Source organism: Fusarium solani, assembly GCF_023522795.1.
Source record: "Fusarium solani strain SB1 chromosome Unknown bctg00000004, whole genome shotgun sequence".
Lineage (NCBI taxonomy): Eukaryota > Fungi > Ascomycota > Sordariomycetes > Hypocreales > Nectriaceae > Fusarium > Fusarium solani.
In genome coordinates this window covers 309,698-328,249 of record NW_027072152.1, presented here as the reverse complement: position 1 = coordinate 328,249, position 18,552 = coordinate 309,698, and the positions used below count along the sequence as shown (strand labels likewise).

The 18,552-nt window shown below is 51.8% G+C and overlaps 9 protein-coding genes across 9 annotated transcripts; 5 read left to right on the top strand and 4 right to left on the bottom strand.

The window, feature by feature from the left end:
- Positions 1 to 911: 911 nt before the first annotated feature.
- MRS44_007161 (uncharacterized protein) lies at positions 912 to 2,641 on the bottom strand (the record flags this gene model as incomplete). Its single annotated transcript, XM_065620426.1, has 6 exons — positions 912 to 1,142; positions 1,194 to 1,409; positions 1,463 to 1,710; positions 1,757 to 2,300; positions 2,357 to 2,460; positions 2,608 to 2,641. The coding sequence occupies 6 exons, from the start codon at positions 2,639 to 2,641 to the stop codon at positions 912 to 914; spliced, it is 1,377 nt and encodes a 458-aa protein (XP_065476498.1).
- A 562-nt stretch (positions 2,642 to 3,203) lies between these two features.
- On the bottom strand, positions 3,204 to 5,396 carry MRS44_007160 (uncharacterized protein; the record flags this gene model as incomplete). The annotated part of the gene is made up of 1 exon (XM_065620425.1): positions 3,204 to 5,396. One exon carries the CDS (start codon positions 5,394 to 5,396, stop codon positions 3,204 to 3,206), a length of 2,193 nt encoding a protein of 730 aa, XP_065476497.1.
- A 439-nt stretch (positions 5,397 to 5,835) lies between these two features.
- MRS44_007159 (uncharacterized protein) lies at positions 5,836 to 6,747 on the top strand (the record flags this gene model as incomplete). Its single annotated transcript, XM_046278788.2, has 3 exons — positions 5,836 to 6,032; positions 6,101 to 6,497; positions 6,556 to 6,747. The coding sequence occupies 3 exons, from the start codon at positions 5,836 to 5,838 to the stop codon at positions 6,745 to 6,747; spliced, it is 786 nt and encodes a 261-aa protein (XP_046129313.2).
- A 1,073-nt stretch (positions 6,748 to 7,820) lies between these two features.
- On the top strand, positions 7,821 to 8,611 carry MRS44_007158 (uncharacterized protein; the record flags this gene model as incomplete). The annotated part of the gene is made up of 2 exons (XM_065620424.1): positions 7,821 to 8,416; positions 8,479 to 8,611. 2 exons carry the CDS (start codon positions 7,821 to 7,823, stop codon positions 8,609 to 8,611), a joined length of 729 nt encoding a protein of 242 aa, XP_065476496.1.
- A 672-nt stretch (positions 8,612 to 9,283) lies between these two features.
- MRS44_007157 (uncharacterized protein) lies at positions 9,284 to 10,800 on the top strand (the record flags this gene model as incomplete). The annotated part of the gene is made up of 4 exons (XM_065620423.1): positions 9,284 to 9,823; positions 9,886 to 10,248; positions 10,311 to 10,461; positions 10,532 to 10,800. 4 exons carry the CDS (start codon positions 9,284 to 9,286, stop codon positions 10,798 to 10,800), a joined length of 1,323 nt encoding a protein of 440 aa, XP_065476495.1.
- Positions 10,801 to 11,105: 305 nt separating this feature from the next.
- On the bottom strand, positions 11,106 to 13,862 carry MRS44_007156 (uncharacterized protein; the record flags this gene model as incomplete). Its single annotated transcript, XM_065620422.1, has 3 exons — positions 11,106 to 11,953; positions 12,003 to 12,758; positions 12,815 to 13,862. 3 exons carry the CDS (start codon positions 13,860 to 13,862, stop codon positions 11,106 to 11,108), a joined length of 2,652 nt encoding a protein of 883 aa, XP_065476494.1.
- An 852-nt stretch (positions 13,863 to 14,714) lies between these two features.
- Positions 14,715 to 15,214, top strand: MRS44_007155 (uncharacterized protein; the record flags this gene model as incomplete). The annotated part of the gene is made up of 2 exons (XM_065620421.1): positions 14,715 to 14,781; positions 14,886 to 15,214. 2 exons carry the CDS (start codon positions 14,715 to 14,717, stop codon positions 15,212 to 15,214), a joined length of 396 nt encoding a protein of 131 aa, XP_065476493.1.
- Positions 15,215 to 15,950: 736 nt separating this feature from the next.
- MRS44_007154 (uncharacterized protein) lies at positions 15,951 to 17,251 on the top strand (the record flags this gene model as incomplete). The annotated part of the gene is made up of 3 exons (XM_065620420.1): positions 15,951 to 16,201; positions 16,276 to 17,038; positions 17,108 to 17,251. The coding sequence occupies 3 exons, from the start codon at positions 15,951 to 15,953 to the stop codon at positions 17,249 to 17,251; spliced, it is 1,158 nt and encodes a 385-aa protein (XP_065476492.1).
- A 373-nt stretch (positions 17,252 to 17,624) lies between these two features.
- On the bottom strand, positions 17,625 to 18,492 carry MRS44_007153 (uncharacterized protein; the record flags this gene model as incomplete). Its single annotated transcript, XM_046281464.1, has 3 exons — positions 17,625 to 18,118; positions 18,172 to 18,223; positions 18,298 to 18,492. 3 exons carry the CDS (start codon positions 18,490 to 18,492, stop codon positions 17,625 to 17,627), a joined length of 741 nt encoding a protein of 246 aa, XP_046129318.1.
- Positions 18,493 to 18,552: the final 60 nt, after the last annotated feature.

Genomic DNA, 18,552 nt, shown 5'->3' with positions numbered 1-18,552 from the left:
AACACGGGATAGAGTACACGAAAATGAGAAGACAATTGTTCAAGATGCCTCTTGATTTCGATAATATCCCTAGCCAAGAACTTGGCAAGCTTATATAGTTTTACCACTACCAACAGAGATGTCATTGACACCCCACTGAAGCTCTGTGTAACCGAATTGTCAAGGCAAGTGACGGCTCCAGGGGCAAATCCACGACCAACACTTCGTTTCCGGATAAAACGGCACGCAGGCGGTTACGAGTGCTACAGAATCGACGATTCTATCTTAAATCCCGCTCCTGCTGTTGGTAAGGAGAAAGGAGAGAACAGCACCACCCCCACGCGTTGGAAGGTGATCAGCCGTGTCCATAAGGGTAGGTCACCCACATCGACATCCCTGCGCAATCTATAACAAAACAAATCGATTTGTCCGATGACGAATCACGCTCGAGATCTCTCGATTTAAAAGTCCTTTGCAAGCTCCCCCACATGCACATCTCTTTGTGTGCGTTCCGAACTTCCGCTACCCCTGTCGAAGGTGTGATCCTAAGAACTAACGTTGATTGATGCTTGATTATAAGCGCATTTGACTGGCGTAAACTACGGGGATGCCGAACGGGAATAAACCACTATGATCTATTCCGATAAATTTGCCTCGTAGGGTTTGATCGTCGGATATGACTCCAACTCGGGTATTCCGCTGAAGGAGCGTCTCTCCACTGGCAGAACCCTGGTGACACGCATTTTAACGAAGAATGGCATGCGGTATATGGATAAAATCCACCTGGGCATTTCTTGCTTATGTGTCATATCTCGTCTACGGAAAGGACCTAGGATGCCCATCGAAAGGGAAAAAGGCCGCGGTAAAAACCTCGCCTTGGCAGAACCTGATCCACGAAGGAGTCAAAAGGCCCGAAGAGACCTTGCAAAATACTAGCGTCTACCGATGTTCCGTGGCCCCTTTGGTCCCTCCTCCAAGCCGTTGCCCCTATGCGCGTCTTCACGCCATCGCCAATAGGGGCGCATGTACGAGGTACTTTCATCCCCATGCTCAAGAATGTCGGCTGCATGCTCTCCAAGAACGGGAAGAAACTTGGCCCCATGTCCACTTCCACCTGTGCAGACGAACACCGAGTTTTCGGCATATGTGGGTACGTAGTCGATCTGTTGTCGTTGTTCAGTTGGGGCAAGCAGCCGAGGTGATGGTGAACTTACCAGAAAGGAATTGTCTAGAGTATCCGTGTACCAGCAGAGCTTGGTCGAGAAGAGTTCCTTGTGTGCAAACTCGGGCAGAAAAATGGACACAAATTTCTGGATGGCCTCTCTAGCAGGCTCTGGAACAAGACAAGACTCGTTAGGTGGTAAAGGGATAGACCGTTTTCCGTCCTGGGTGAAACCGCACGCTGGAGGAGCTGGCTGGAAATTGGTGAACTGAGTGAATGTTAGAATGCAGTCTATACTAAGAGAATCTGAGTGATTGTCACCTTGATACCTCGGTATCCAATCTTGATCAGGCCTTCAGGCGTCCGAGGAAAGACGTAAACGCTCCCGGTGTCTTTTCCTTGCTTATCACGAGGAGCACACTTCCACGTGATGACAGGGAACCTCTCAGGCGAGTATTTCCCCCATAGCTCAGTATCGGCCGGTGATATCTTGTACGTGACGACACTACCAGCCGAAGACTCGATGTGGTACGACAGCTCCGGCAACAGTTGCGTTGAGAATGAGCCCGCTATTTGAGTTAGCCAGTTCATGAATGGTAGCGAAGGAAAATTTACCTGCAATTACTGTAATGTCACTTTTGTGGAAAGTGCCGTCTTTGGTCTTCAGTCCAATCGCCTTCTTAGACTCGCCAACGGTTTCCTCGACTAGACCGTCAAAGGCGCCCTTCTCACGACCAAAGTGAAAGGTGACGCCCTGAGCAACTGCCTCCTTATAAAAGTATGCACATGCTTGGCTGCATTGTATAAAGCCAGCAAGCGAGTCCAGGACTGCTTCGAAGGTTTCCTGCGGCGACGTATCGGGGATGTTGAAGGCGAGGAGCTTTTGATCCCAACCGCGTTCTCGGGCACGTTCCAAATCCTCAGGGTTACTCTTGACGAACTGAGTATCTCTGATTCCATCTTTCTCCATGTTCCTCAAGGTTTCTCGCTCTAGGGCGCCGAGCTGGGCGGTCGGTTGAACGCGAAGCATTCCACAGGCATTGAAGAGGGGTGAAGATGGACTCTCGTTGTGGGTGGTCTCGTTGATTGCTCCCCACGCGCGACGGCTCTCGAGTGCAAGACGCTGGTAATGGATCTTGGTTCCATATGAAGCTCGGAACTATTCAACGTGCAGGTTAGCCTAAGAAGGTCGGTTGGAAGAGCGAGTGGACGCACAATTTTGTTGTGATCAACCGAGGCCGCTTGGACGTCGGAATCGTGGTCAGGTGCGTATGTCGACTCATCGTATTGATACCGGTCGAATACAGTAACGGCATGTCCTTGGATCTGTCAGTGAGGGATATCGTGGAGTTGCTTCTCTGCCATTCATCACCTCTTTTACTCAGGGCCACGGCCAGGGACAAACCAAAGATGCCCGCTACCTTCGATCAGTTCAAACAGCCTCATTTAACGAACGACTCACTCACCACCGACAATGGCAACCGACTTCTGCTCTGTCATGTTTGCGTTGCTGGATCTTGACACTGCGCTGAGGTTCTGTTCAGTGGATTCGCTAACTTACGTTGGCTGATCGAAAAACTGAGGTTCAAGGCGAAGGTGGCACTCTGCAAATTATGTAATGTTGCATTTTGTGCGATGAACCCAAGAACCCTTGTGTCCTCTTCTACAATACGCCATGCATGCAATAAACGCCGATCCCTAGTACCAGGGTACGGAAAGAGGAGCCGGGTTAACGGCATCGCTCAAGCCGTGCTACCCTACGGAGTAACCGGAAGGACATCACCAGCACCCGTCGTTAACTTCGGAACAAGACGCTGCTTTCATCTTCGTATTTCTCTGGAGATCTCTCCTGGGCGCTTGTTTCATGTCCTTATGACGGAATGGGTATTGAGTAATCATGATTATTAAATATATCTCGACCCTAACTAACAAACTACATATTTTCGTTGAACTATTCCACCTCATTAGACTTTATTTGGCCAACGGGGATGTTCATGCCAAGGAATCACCCAGTCCCTTTCACATAGTACATTAATATAAGAATAAAGAGACGCCGATTTCGTCAAGGATTAGCTTGCGTATGGTTTCCTCCCGGATTTTGATGTGGTAGCGTGTGCATGGGAATCGAAGTGTTCTGTGCTGTCGGCGCAGCAGCAGGGGTCAACGGCGCATGGGAACTACCACTACCACTTGCATGCAGGCCAGGAGGACGAGGGATGGGAGTTGGTGGTGCCTCAACGCACACATCTCCTGTTGTACCGTCCATCCACGTGGCCCAACTCTCCATGTCCTTCTGCTTTTCCGCAAACTTGACCAAGCTGACGGTCTCTGGGGGCTGTTGCGTCTGAAGCGCCCGATTCTCGAGTGTTTGAAGGAAAGGCTCAACTCCATCGCTCCGGCGGAACATAAGAGCATTTCCGAGCATCAGGTCGAGGAATTTTTCCATGCTGGCCCGGTTTTCGTGCAGATGTACGAGAAGAATCAGGGTAACGCAAAAGACAGTCGCAAAGATGCCGACGACTGCAAAGGCTGGGGACCTGACCACAAAAAGACGAAACTGCAACCGCGACACCGTTCCCGTGATGGTGACGTTCTTTGCTGAAGAGTAGGCTTGTAGAGAAATATAGTTGGCGAAAAAGGCCTGAAAGACAATCTTGAATGAACTGAGCAGCTTCTCCTTGCCGGGAATGGTATCAAGGGTTAGATCGTTGGAGCCGTGGCTAACGACGAGACGTGCGAAGCTATCCATATCGAGGTAAGCTTTTGGGTCAAACACCGAGTACAGGTCAATCTCTTTTATCCAAATTTGGGCAAAGTCCGGCCAGAACTGTTCTTGGTCATGCTGCGCAAAGTTGAGGACCTTGGCTATGGAAGGATTGTTTGACAGAGAAACCTCGAGGGTCGCGTTGGACCGATATAGCATGGGTTTACAGGTGATTACTGTGAGGTTTGAGAGGCGGAATTGTTCACGAGCGTTGTACGTGCCCGTAAACATACCGATCCTCATGCGACCGGCGGCTCCTCCACAGTCAACAACCGACCATGACTTTGCGTATTTCAGCGTGCTGTTGAAGAGGTTGAACCACTTGGAGATATCGCAGCCGCCCGAATTGAACCTGATCCTAACCTGAGCTGAGTCGTACTCGTCGTCGTCCTCCAGAGCGAGCGTAATGGCGCCGGCGCGTACTAGGTCCTCTTCCGTTTTGGCGTTGCACTCAACTGTGGCCCAGTACGCTTCCGTATCAAAGGTGTAGTTTCCAGTGGCATTCTTCTCGGTGGGATAGTATGGTAAGAATGAGTGCGTCTCCGTCGTCCAAGAATAGTTCTGGGCCCCCCTCACAACCGTAGCACTCACCATCTCTAGGGCTGGGGTCGATGATGAATAGTTGGCTCCTTTGCCCTCATACCATCCTAGCCACTCGTCAAAGAATTTGTCGCTGTAGAGCCCTGTCTCTGTCTCTCGGGGTACTTGAGCGACAGCAAAGATGGCAGCCGAGAGACCACTTGCGGTCCAGAGGGCAACACGTAGGAGCATGCCTATACCTAGGAGAACGTGGCCTTGCTTGATGGCTTTGAACCCATTCAGTACTGGCCACTCCCCGTAGTCCAGCAACAAGGTGCGCTTGGCGGTTGACCGAGTCCGGGCTGTCGTTGGCCGTGGATTTGGTTTGCGGCCGAAGATGGACAACAGCCTTTGTTTCCACGCTTCCCAAACCACTGCGCTCGAACGCCGTGTGGAGTTAGGCCTGTCGAGCTCTAGAGTCGGCTGGACCTTCTTGAGGGCCTCGAGCATGGCCGACCAGAGCGAAGAGTAAGCCGAGATGATCCAGGCAGGGACAGTCGCCCAAACAATCGATGAGCTCCATATGGAAGCTGGGTGGAAGCCTGTCGAGTCAAACGAAGCGTTGTCATTGTCTGGCACGGCAGCAAGACCGTCATCGCGCTGCGATATGTGCCATAGACCGCAGATGATGCCGATCATGACGAGCTGGAAGAATAGCTGTAGAGCCATGCCTCCAGTTGTGAGAAGCAGAGGTGGCCTCTTGGTCGGAACCCGATGCCGCCATTTGGAGAAGCGTCGACTGAGTTCGTTGCATTTCAGACGAAGCGAGGTGACTCGCAGCCTAATCCAACTGCCGAAGATGGCTATTGGGTGGAGATAAGCACCTGTCAGTGACCCGAGGTTGCGGGAGCACGTCACATTGGTGAACTTACCTGGTGGAAAGTACTTGTTCCAGTCAATGTTACTCTTCATGGTGTCTTTCTTATTCTTTTAAATTTTGACATTTGGAGTGGCCTCTAAACTCGAAAGAAGCAGCACAGGCATCGCGTATTTGTCTTTCAGCCGAGTCTTTCAACAGCGTGATGGCTCCCGCCACGTCCAAGGGTACCTGTTCAGCTGATATCCCCGAGGGTGTAGAACCATCCGAATGCGGCCATAGCTCCCAAGCCCAGTTTCCAGCCTCGTCGCCAATATTGGCGTTCTCGGCTCACTTCAGCACCTCACCAATAGTTCAGCCGCAGTGACTGCGACGCTGGCTTGCATAATCACCTTTTAGTGGCGGGATCGAGACGCAAGCCACGAAGTTAGTAGCACGACGGGTTGCGTGAACATGCCGAGGCCCATGTATATTAATGTGCACAATGTCCATCGCTTGGCCGTGCATGTTTAGACGCCAAAGCGAGGCTGCATCATGAAGACTCTTTACACTGTACTGGTCCTTGCGGGACATCTCTTGCAGGCTTTCGCTGAGACACTTCCGAGCCTCGCTTGCGCGGCAGGCTCGGAAGTTACCGCGCACCCAGAATGCGACTCATTTCTGAGCTCCAACGACGTATGTGCTACAGTCATGGACCGCCCCGGCAAAGAAGACTGCCTCTGCCACCAAGAGTACTTGGACTCGCTATCTGGGCAAGTAACTTATCTGTGAATTATGAGTAGCCACCTAATGCCGACAGATGCGAGAATGAGCTCCGTCTCTGTTATCGCCGCGAAGACTTGGGCGTCAACTTCGACAGAGCTCGTGAATTATGGAACAGTCTTTGCGGCTCAGTCATCACTTTTGATCCAACCACTGCACCGCCGAGCTCCTATGAGCCCTATCCAGACCAGCTCTGCCAAAACATCAAGACCAGATGTGCTGAGGCCAGGAAGCTCCTCCGCGAGTGCACTGATTACACTTCAGACAAGGACACATCGAGACTCAGCTCATGCACCTGCCGACCAACACTGCTGCGCGAGGCCTACTCGTGCGCGTATGTGGCCAACACCACCTGTCTGGGGTTGGAGGCGACGTTGTCTAATGTCCATGGGTACCAATGCGATAATTTCGAGTCTGTAATTGGAACAGGTCTGGTGAGGATTCTGACTACCACCCCACAAGATGTATTCGGAGTATTGACGTGATAAACAGCCGGATTTCAGTCCAGCTACCGAAACAGCATTCCCCACACTGGATATAACGACTGCAATGACAGGTTCAAGTTCAGAGTCGACAGCCACAGCGACGACCACGTCAGACAATGCTTCAGTGAAGGAGAACCCCAGATTTGGCACTGTGATGATGTTTGCTCTCTGCAGCTTGTTTTTGATCTCTGTGCTTTAGGTGGTGGAGTTCTTACGCCGGTAAATTTGTATGAATCATGTGTCGAAGATCTAATGGCAGGGAATTTAGGGCATAATGGAACCGGAGATTGAAAGTATTGTGATGTCGAGGTGATCTCAACCAGTTTAATGATTCCATGGCCTTTCATTTAACCATGACTATAATGCATCCCGCATGAATCACTTGCTTGGCCCGACGGTGACTTGAGCAAGTGCATATGGTGGCCAACTAAACATAGGTATTCATACAGGTTGTTACGGGAGAAGTCTTAGCATATTACAGCTGGGTGTTAATTTGGTCGATGACTTACATTATGTGATAGAAGAGTCACGGTTTAAGCTGTGAGTTAGGTCTCGGCGTAAGCTCCGGCTACAGACTTTCGGCGGTGGACGCAGAGACCTGGCAGATAGATAGGAATTGCTTACCTTCACATGAAACATCATCTGGAGGAATATTGTGCGCCGGTGAGAAGAGACCGGCACCACGGCACTCTCTGCCGAACCGGCACTGGTACCGGCATCCAGGAGAGACCCGACGCTTCCGGCGTAGTCCCCGGTCCGCATGACAGCCAAGGAAGCTGAGAATGGCTATTGTGCGCATTCCCGCCATTAGCCGTATACAATAGATTACCATGTAATCATTTGTAACTCAATAATAGCTTTGGTCGGCTAGAAACGGCAACCTTGCGGAGAGCGTATGGGTGATAGTCTGATAGACACTCGGGCTAAAGATAAGCCATGCATTAGCAACATTGCCCGATGCTTGCAACCTTTGATAAGAGACTCCGTACGAGTCTTTGAACCACTGCCCAGCTGATATCCGTGCGAGAACTGAAGCCATGTGTATCGGTGTTGAGAAGATCAAAGTCAAATTCCCCTCCGCGTGTAGCCGCCTGTCGGGATGCATCCCGTCAACTCTAAGACATGATATAGAGCTGATATAAAACCCAAGGTGAATCGCCGGTGCCATGTCTTTGGTGTACAGCAGCTCAATCTCAGCTTTTCCACATTCAAGAACTTCTAACCCTTTCTGTGCCAACTACTCTTCTCCATTTCATACAATAAAAAGTCACCATGTCAGCCACCAAGAAGCACGTGGTGTTCGATATTGTCGGTACCATTGTCACCTACGATTCCATCCTTGATGCGCTCGAGAGTAGTCTGGGCGATCGCCTGCGTGCTGAGGGTGTCAAGCCTGCGATGCTCGGCTACATGTGGTTTGAGATTTCTGAAAGAGAGTACACCTATCTCAGCATCACGGGACGGTACCACCGCTTCTACGATGTCTTCTGCAGTCTATTCTACCGCATGCTATGGATCGGTGGTATTAAGGAGCCCAGGTCCTTTGCCTCGGACGAGGATCTTGCTTACATTGTGAGCCATTTCAAGAGCCTTCCGCTGCGCGAAGGGGCTGCTGAGTGCTTACAACTCCTCCGCGACGCCGGCTTCACCGTCTGGGGTTTCACTGCTGGCGACACCGAGCAGGTCAGGGGCTACTTCTTGAACAATGGCATTGACATGCCCATCGAGAATTTCGTCTCGTGTGATGACGCCGGTGTCGGCAAGCCAGCACTCAACTCGTACCGACCCCTGTTGGATCGCCTTGCCGGTGCGGAGAAGTGGTTTGCGGCGGCGCACATGTGGGACGTGTCTTCTGCCAAGCAAGCTGGGTAAGTTCTGTTCTACAAGCCAACTGTGAGCTTGGTGATAGCAATCGCTGACATAGGGATAGCTACAAGGGTGCCTACTGCACCATCTTGGAGAAGGAATCATGTGCAGACATCTTCGGAGAGATGGACGTCATGGCTGATACACTCCCCGACATGGCTCGCAAGATCATTGAGGCGTCCAAGGCTCAAGTCTAAAAGACGGCAAACAAGGAGGAACTTTGAAGTAGTCGTCGGTAGATGAGCCAAACATCAACGCTTAGTTTCGGAGCTAGAAAGTTTATAGCAGTTGATTAATCAAGACTCGATCTGCTCTACGGCCTTACGCCTTCGACTACGTGCATGGACATGAACACATCCGATGTTGTTCTAATTTGAAGTAGATCCTCCCTGTAACTGTCATCATTGAAGTTCCCGGTCCGGTTGATGCCGGCGTTTTGCGGGGTTCATCAGAATATGCAACCTATCAGACGTTAACCTAGGTAGACTTGTTGACTGCTCTCATTTCACTTGCCCGAAAGAGTCAAATTGCGAGGGAGATTGTTCTCATGCAACCTGCCATTCCAAACAGTAGTGTTCCGCAAAATACACTACCGGTCATCACGAGTCTTATCCAAAAACTGACTACTGGCCGACTCTTGTATGATAGCATCACGGCCCGACGCCCAACCCCGGAATACAATCCAATGTTGGCGCCGTTCGCTAGGCAAACATTTCCTATTTAGGCCCGGTGTCTCCTGCGGGCTGCTCGTCTATCCCACGCCTGTGGCTTGGCCACACTTGGTATCTTTCTTCAGACGACGTCTTTTAAACTCTGTTCTCCCCCCATTGCTTCCCACTAGCAAGGGAACCGAAATACAGCATTAAACAATGGCCTCCAACACAGCTGATCGTGCGCCAGTCGCGAATCCCACATCTTCCTTCTGGAATTCTGAACCCAAGAAGCTCGATGACTATCGAAGCACATCCGAGCTGCCCGCCAAGGCCGACGTCGTGATTATCGGCTCCGGTCTTTCTGGCGTCGCTACTGCATACTTTCTCCTCAAGGATAATCCCAACCCTCCCTCGATTGTGCTGCTAGAGGCGAGAAAGATATGCTCCGGAGCCACTGGGCGCAATGGCGGACATGTCAAGCCTGACACGTTCTCGGACATTCCCAAGTTTACAAAGCTCTTCGGCGAGGCAGCGACAGCAGAGCTGGCTGCGTTTGAGGCATCGCATGTCTACGCCGTCAAGGACCTTGTAGAGAAGGAGAAACTGGACTGTGATTTCCACATTACGAGAGCCTTAGACGTCTTTCTCGATTCGGCGCACGCCGACGAAGTTCGGGCAACCTTCAAGAGTCTCTCCCACGCCACCGACATCAATCTTGCCGATGTCGCTTTCACTGGCCGAGATGATGCTGAAAGAGTGAGCACTCACCATTTTCTATTCGCCTCATGCTGCGGGACACAGTTAATAATCCGAGGCAGGTTTCGGGGGTCAAAAACGCCAAATGCTGCATATCGTACACGGCGGCTCATCTGTGGCCTTCAAAGCTGGTGCATCAAATACTGGAGAAGTTGGTCACGAGTGGGCTCAATATCCAAGCCCACACGCCAGTTACGTCGGTGTCATCGACCCGAGATTCGAGTGGCCTATGGTCTGTCCACACGGCCCGCGGAACCATCAAGGCACCAAAGTTAGTTCACGCAACAAACGCATACACATCGCAGATCCTCCCCGAGTATATGCGGGCCATCACCCCTGTTAGAGGTATTTGTAGTCATCTCAAAAGTCCTAAAGGCAAAAAAACGCCTCACCTTGTCAATACGTACGGCATCAGATTCGACAAGGTGAACAATGACTATCTCATCCCCGGGCGGATGGAAGCATCATTGTGGGCGGTGCGCGGCAGGCGTTCTGGCATAAGAAGCACAGATGGTTCGACAATGTGCGAGATGACGAGCTGGTGAACGAAGCGGTCCCTTATTTTGACAACTACATGCAGCGAAACTTCCGCGGGTGGGAGGATAGCGATATGAAGGCCAACAAGGTTTGGACTGGGAGTGAGTTGATCCTCTGGACATTAAATATGCATCTCCATTATAATGGCAATAACGCTGACTATCGCTCTAGTCCTTGGCTACAGCTCAGACTTTATGCCTCACGTTGGCCAAGTCCCTGAAAAGCCTGGGCAGTTCATCATGGCAGGGTTTACAGGTTACGGTATGCCCAAGATCCTTCTATCCAGCAAGGGCTTAGCTGCCATGGTGCGCGATGGCGCCACTTTCGAGGAGACAGGCTTGCCTAGGATTTTCAAGACGACCAAGCAGAGAAACGAAGCCAAGTCAAACCCGTTGGAAGAATCCCTGGCGCCTTTCTGGGCCGAGAAGTCGAAGCTGTGATGAGGCATGGAGTATACGAGGGCATAGAATTAGAAGATTATTGAATCAGATGAGTACAAGCAGATGGTACTTCCGTTTACAATATGCCTGCGGGACCAGATCTCAGGATAATAGTATTGAATAATTGGAGGACATACCATATCACAAATCAAACACCCAAGCCTCCTTTAAACTCATAAAAACCGTTGAGACAGACGTGGTATCACCATACTAAACCCCCTATACCCTTCTATCAACGTCTAGATTATAGACGCTATCATCCAAGACATGCAATCCGAGATACATGTCCGGAACCCTCGCTCAAGTCATCCATGTCTCTTTGACGCGTCGCCACATTGAGACGGAATGTCAACATTGTCCCGACCCGTCACCCATCCAGCCATCCCCTGCCATATGGATGCGTAAGGTTGCCAGTCCGTCTCACTCCAGCAAAACGACTCCTTGCCCTCTGGGTGTTTGCGTCTATCCTCCAAGGACCATCGCGACCAAATCATGTTGCTCTTCCATAACCGCCACTCAAAGAGTTGTTTCTTGGAAAGATTGCTTGGCGGCCGTGTGTTGAGCAAGCGGAACTCTGCCTGCCGGCCCTGATATATTTCGAATACTTCTTCCGACTCCACTGCCAGCCATTGGCGAGCATGGCTCCATTGAAGGACCATGCTCTTCTGGTCGGGCAAGTAATAACAGATGATCCGGCGGCTTAGCCACTCGACTCTTGGACCGAGCCAGCCGTTTCGCAGGGTCCTTTCAATTTCACTTTGAAGCTCTGCTTGGCGCTTCTCGGTCTCCTTGAGCAGCTGGACTCCTCGCTTGGCTCTGGCTTGCATGCCGTCCAATCTAGGTGCGGCAATGTCCCGCAGGAAGGGGGCGACGTCCTGGATACGTTTAAGCCTGTTGAGCTGGTAGGTGTTCAACTCGGTCCTATTCGCAGACCGAATGGCTTTCGATACGTGATCATTCAGTTGAGGAAAAAGATCGCAAAGCTTGTCCAGCCTGGTTGAAGGATCAATGATGTTGCCATAGGTTGGACCCTCAACCTCGTCGGTTTCGTTCAGGCGTCGGCCAACGATCACGTCGAGAACATGCTGGACCAAGAAGTTCGCGGTCCCATTGTTCATCTGAGCCTCGACGTAGTCTCTAGGCTTCGGTATCTCTGGTAGTCATGTTAGCTCTTTGCCCGAGACGATTGACATGAATCTTACTCGACGCGGTCGTGTCAAAGGTTGGAGTGGTCGTTGATGCGTGCTCCTGTTTAATCCGAGAGCTGCGAGCTGCAATTGCATCGTGCCACCCTTTGATGAAGCTCTCTGGTATGTCGTCAGGGATGCTTGTATCAGCTGGAAGCCGGCGGCGAGGAGATGGTGGTTTAGCGGTCGGCAGGGAAACTGTTGTCGTAGATGGAGCATGCAACGCGCGGGCGCGAAGCTGATCAGAGCCCAGCTCTTCGGAACCATTCATCTGCATCCGTTGCAGTGCTTCCATGTTGAACAGCATGACCAGATTCATGCCAAGACTCGTACCTGTGTAGTAGGAGCCGAATTGAGGATAATCAAAAATGTAGAATGTTTCCAAGTCAGACAAGGCGTGGGCAAGGAGGAAACAAAAGTCGTCGGACGGGGATGACCCATCTGGAATGGGAATCGAACTAAGGCCGAAGCAAGTGTTGTGAGTAACCACCCAAAGGTCCCCTAAGAACTTTGGTTCAGGCACAAATACCCCAGATGACGTGGTCAGCCAAGGTTCGTACTGCGGAAACTCGGTTGAGTTGGAAAACCACTTGGATCGTACTGGTATCCTCTCGTCGGGCCCGAACGAGGGATTGTGATCATGGACCAAGCCATCGACGGGGAGCATGCCAGGATGGAGTCTCTGTTGCGAGAGACTGGCCTCGCCAAAAAGAACGACTCTTGGTATCGTCGCCAGCGCAATCTCAAGTTCGATGGCCCTCTCGTTCCAGTCTACAGCACGAAATTCGGGGACTCGCAAGTCGGGGAATCGCAAGTCGGGCAAGAACATTCCCCGATGAATGCAGCAATACAGGCGAAAATGAGGGGCCAACCCTCCAAGACTGGAGCTGTGGTTGGACCAGGGCTCTTGGAGGTCTCACTCTTGTCCCGAGATGGCTTCTTCAGTTCCGAGAGATTGTTGGGGTTTGGAAGCTCATCATAGGGACTGCCTTCCGTATTGCCGACGGCTGTACGGCGAGGAGACTCGAGTTGCTGGCATGCCTTCGTGTCAAACCTTTCGCTCGGTAGCCCATCATCGCCAGGCCTCTTGTAGAGGGGCTTGACTTGGTGCTCGATGGATCGAGTAGGCTGGTCCAACTGGTTGTGCTCCTCGGTGGCCCTTGCTGGCGTGGTCCGTTGTCCGGTTGTGCTATTCTTCTGTCTTCCAAGTGAGATCATCGTATCAGATTTTTCTGAAGCCAAAGGCCACATTGAGTGGCGTTGATCCTCTTTGGGAAACTCGTCCCCAAACTTATCGATGTTGGGACGGGAAACGACATCATTGATAGATGAAATCTGAGGAAGCAGATCTGTGGCAGTTGTAGCCGTGTGGGAGGGTTCAGATACACCTTGGTGAACAAGGCAATGCCGCTTCTGTGGGGAGTCGTGGCTGCAGCGGCTGTCGCTATTCGCGTCGACAGGGTGTGCCCTCTTGGATGGGATAGAAGACAGAGGTTTATACGGGCTCTGACGGCGTTTAGAGTCGAAAGGTGCAGGAGGCTCTCGAGACTGGTCAAGTACACTGGGGCGGGATCGAAGAGAGCGGTCAATCCCGGCGATGATAGTGGCACTGGAACGTTGAGACCGTGGAACTATCGACCTCCCGGATTTGCGAATAGGACGAGAAGAGCGACCCAATTGATGAACGCGATTGAAGCGGCCGGTAGGAGGGCTTCCGGCTGGGGCCTCGGTTGGCGGAAGACGACAACGAGAGGGTCTTTGCGAGGGTCTAGGTATGACTGGCAACTGGTGGCGTATCGTGCCTGAGAAGAAGTAAAGAGGTGGTCGAGACCGAGAACGGCGAGCGTCTGGCTTGTCCGGTGAGGTCGGGGCCATGACTGCAACTTGAAGACGGAATAGTAGGGCAATGCCGGTTTCTAGAGGGGCAGTGACCAGGGTCAGCAAGGCGTAGATCTGAGGTGAAGGGCGAGGGAATCGAAGAGTCCTACTTGTATCAACACCGAGGTACCTTTAGCAACGGTGGGCGAGGAGTCCAGATGTTACACGACGAGCAGATGAGCAGATGACAAGGCCAAAAGATCAGGACATGAAGGAAGTAGGCAGACTCCCAGTACGAGGAGTTGCAAACAAAGAAGTCCGCTCGAGCCATGTCACGTGCCAAACTGGTGTGTTGGTGTTGAGTACAAAACCACGATAATAAAGGGTCAATAAAAACAGAGACATGCATCAATAACCCTCCGATAGATTGCGTCGCAATTTCAATGGTCTTGGAGTGTTTGCCTTTACGCCAGAGATCCAAACCAAAGGCAGGCAACATCACACCCACAGCCGTGCACAAGTGGCTGAGCAACCATCCTTCAAAGGGAGAACCGCCAGTAGACCAACGCCTTGCGGCCTAAGGAAGATGCTTTGAGGTTGGAAAAGATTGGATACTTTTGATCAATTTACGTCATTGACTCTCCTTAAGCCAAGACTCTGGTCAGAGGTCCTGAAACCTTGGCTTGGCTCTGCCAGGTCTTGCCAGCCTACCTGCCCGCTCGCCATGGCACCTTCAATCTAGGCGTCAGAGGCCCCTGGTAGTCATCTCATTGTAATTTCCACATTAAATATGCCGGTGCCCTACCTTGCTTGGATCTTTCATCGCCACTCTTCAACATACCTTTGGCACATACCGCAGCTCTCACACCCATCACGTTGTTCCACTCTTGCCCACGCCTGTCCAACAGCATGATCAACCTTCAGGTCATCCTAGTCATGGTGGCATCTGCTCTTCTCGGCGCCCTTGGCATGACTGGTTGGCACTCGGTCTACGGCAAGCAGCGTATCAAGCCTGCAAGCGAGCACATTATCAACATTTGCCAACTCCACCACCGTCTTCTCACGACATATCCGACCCAGAAACCTACCACCTTTTCCAGCATCTCGGCCTGAACCACAGCGAGGCGCCGTTCACTGATCCGCGCTGGCTCGTCCCCGGAGAGGCTGCCAACGACAAGGCGTACGACGCCATCAACAAGAAGTGGGCGGAACGGGTGCAGCGGCTCTGCAACAGCCCGCGCGAATCAGAGGAAGAACAAGCCCTATATAGCAGAGTGGCGGAGGCGATGCAGGACCACCAACTCATGGCGATGTACATGGATAAGTTCATGCCCGAGCTGGTCAAGAGCCAGGGGGGTTTCAAGTGGCTGAAGAAGAATTGCGGGCAGAGCTGGAAGGAGGAGAAGTAGGGACATTTGTTACAGGGGAGCAGGAGTTCGTCTCAGCCCGTCACTGTTCTGCAGTAGCCGAGCTGATCTGCCTCTCAGAGGTGGGGAGCTGGGATATGGGTGTCGGAGATTGGACTGTAAGATGGGAGTGTGGGACGCGGGATGTGTAGTCCAGAACCAACATGCAATATCCCCAAAGTGTCTAAGCTTGGTCTTGGCGCAACCCTCATCCCCAATACCACCTTGTTAGTATGTCTTCCTGCCCAGATTACTAGTTTCATAATATCGATTTCGCCTCAGAAATAGGGCTTCCTATTGTCCCTGAATTAGAGACCGCCGTGGCGCGCTGAAATTGAGGGTCGCATTACGTTCGTATTCTCCGTATTCCCGTCCAGCGTGCATCTTTCTATTGCTCCTCTATTCACAACTTCACAGTTCCACTCTTTGAGACTTGTCATTTTCCTCCTCCACTCTGATAGGCTCGCAACCTGGAGTATTGGAAGACGGCCAGCCGCGTCTGGCACTTGCAGACTCAGTCGCTTACCGACATCCACCGTTGGTCAGTCCGCATCCTACTCAGCGCTGTTTGCATGTACCAGTCACCAGAGCGGCTCCTCCGTCAGGTAAGCGGTGAATGGCAAGTAGTCCTTCGCCGTTCCAAGGCATACGGACATCTCACTTTGGTCAACGTTTCTGCAACCATTCTCTTGCAACCCATCCTCACAACTCTTGATTCTCATCACCTTGTTCGTTCAATATGCGTGCCAGCCGTCTTTTGCCTTGGGGTAGAAGATCCTCCGGATCATCCAAGCGCCCCAAATCCAGCAAGCGCGATAAAAAGACTAAGAACGTTGAACACGAATCGAGCAACGATACCGACTCCAACTCCGACAACGAAGGTATCACCACCAAGGAGCGCCAAACCAACAGTCCCTTCCAGGGCCTGGGAAACGGTCTTTGGGATGTTGGGAGATTCGTCGTCCAAGCCCTCTCGAACCCACGTGTACAGTACATGATACCATGGGCACTTTTTGTGTTTATTTGCATTCAGATCCCCAAATGGCTTGACCCGCGCGCGGCAGGAGACAGCTTTTGGGTAATCTGAAGATGTTGGCCATGGCTCAGCCAGGAGCGGGATGGCCCGCGGTCGGCCTGGCGGTCATGGACGCTGTCCCAGCATTTTTGAATTGGTGGAGCACCGATTCAAAGAACAGGACAACCTCCACCATTCCTCAAGCCCGGTTCATTTCGCCCATCTCTGCCGAGGAGGCTTTTGTTATCCCGGAATATCTAACGACGCTGAAGTCATCCATCACCCGGTCGAATGTCATGGACGGAAACTTCAGGCTACCCCCGGCCATGGAAAACTCATTTCGACGAGCCATGAAGGAGGCCAAGCTCTTCAAGGAGATCCACGATGGCTTGATGACTGACGTGAAGTTGAGATTCGCTGGGCACTATGATCAGCTGGGTCAGCTTCTTATCGACATCGAGAGGGCCATTATCGACATTGCCGATCGCAACGAGACGAAGACGTCTTATTTCGGTGGATTGTTCACGACAGATCAGCCTTACGCTAGAGCCAGGAGACACCACACAACCCTTCTGTCAATCACCAACGATATGATCGAGACCAGCGAATTTGAGAGGGACCGACTGATAGAACTTCTCGAGGAGCTGCGTGTATTTGAAACACATGAGGAGCATCACGGAGCCATCTGCGGACTCCGCTCAAAGACACTCAAGTCGATTCAGAGATGGACCAAAAAAACCAAGGATGTTCGAGTAGAAGTCAAAGTCATGTGCAACTCCTCCAAGCGCTCCAAGGTGAAATTGTGGATGGCGGTGGGGGCTCTGAGGCGTATATGTGTGACTCAGTGTTGCCATCTCTGAGAGGAAACTAACGTTGCGTAGCATCTGGTCAGCATCGACGCTGTGCGCCAAGGCCTTCTCACACTGCAGCATGATCAGGCCAAGACCTTGGAAACGGCCCTTCTCGGCTATTGCAAGTCACTGCTGGAAGCGATGCGGAGGTTGGCCGAGTCTGGGAACGGGTGAAGGCCTCTAGCCACGCCTCTTCTTTGCACGGCTGCTGGCGCCCATCTTCCGTCATGCCTGACGTAGAAGTCGATGTTGGTTATTGTTGGTCGTCTATCATTTCGTGTGTTTGCTCTTGTTGGGTTGGAGTTTCGCCATGTTGTACTTCGTCCACTCTTGCGGGTCTCAGATGGTGATGCCTCCCACCACCACTATCGCTCTTTTTACCCCTTTCCAGACACATTCCTTCTGTTTAACATACTGTAACTTCATTGCTCTTAATAGAAATCTCCTCATTGTAAACACTGGCTCCCTGCGTATGAACCTTTTCTTAATGTCGTTATGCCGATGGTTTCTCTAGTCCATCGCTCTCACCAACTGTCTTCTAGCTCGGTTAACCCATCAAGAGCCGGGCTTCAACTATAATCAAGAACACATTGTTCTGAGCCATGCGAATCTTCATTGCGTCGACAGGCTTCTTATCCCAAGTCACCTCGGGAAAGTCGGCAGCGACTTCGGCAGCAATCTCATGCCAGTGTACGAGTCCGTGACGTAGCGCATTGGACTTGCTGACGACAGTCAAATGCTTCCTATTCCGCCTCATGGCAGCCTGGAAGGCATATTTCATGATACGCTCCACACCATACCTCGTGAAGATGCTTAACTCGGTTCCGACTTCCCAGCTCTGAGTCAAGCGTGATCGACCCCCATGGCCCGAGTACTCACCCTCACTATTCTCGCGTACAAAGAACCAGTCAAGGTGTGCAGCATCCACACCCACTATTCGAGGCCTGCTGAAGCAGCGAATGGGGCAGCTGTTGACATACAGCTTCATTTCGTCTCTCATCTTCAGAAGTAAACCCCAAAGACATTCATGATCAGGGACATCTGTGCACTGGTAAGTGTCCAGCTGGGGCCATGAACAGCGAGGGAGTTCTCACCAGGATTCCTGACAGCACCAAACAAGACTGCATCGTGCTTTCTCAAGATGGTCTTGAAATCAGGGTCGAGATAAGCACCAGTTTTCTTGTAAAAGCCCCCCCCACCCCCCGTGGTAGCTCTGTTACTTGGACAGTATATTCTCCTGAAGCCTCAGCGGCGGCTTGAATCACTTGGAGAGCGGCCTCGACCACCTCTACACCAATGCCGTCTCTAGGGATGGCCGCCGGTAAGGGCGGATGGAACTGTTCATGGCTGGGGAAATTCAGAGAAGTGAGCAGAAGTTTCAAGAACGAAGGGGGTTTCCGATAGGTATGGGTCATTTTGGATAAATAGAGCTTGGTTTCATAATATTAAACAAACTACAGGCGCTTTCATGCCCA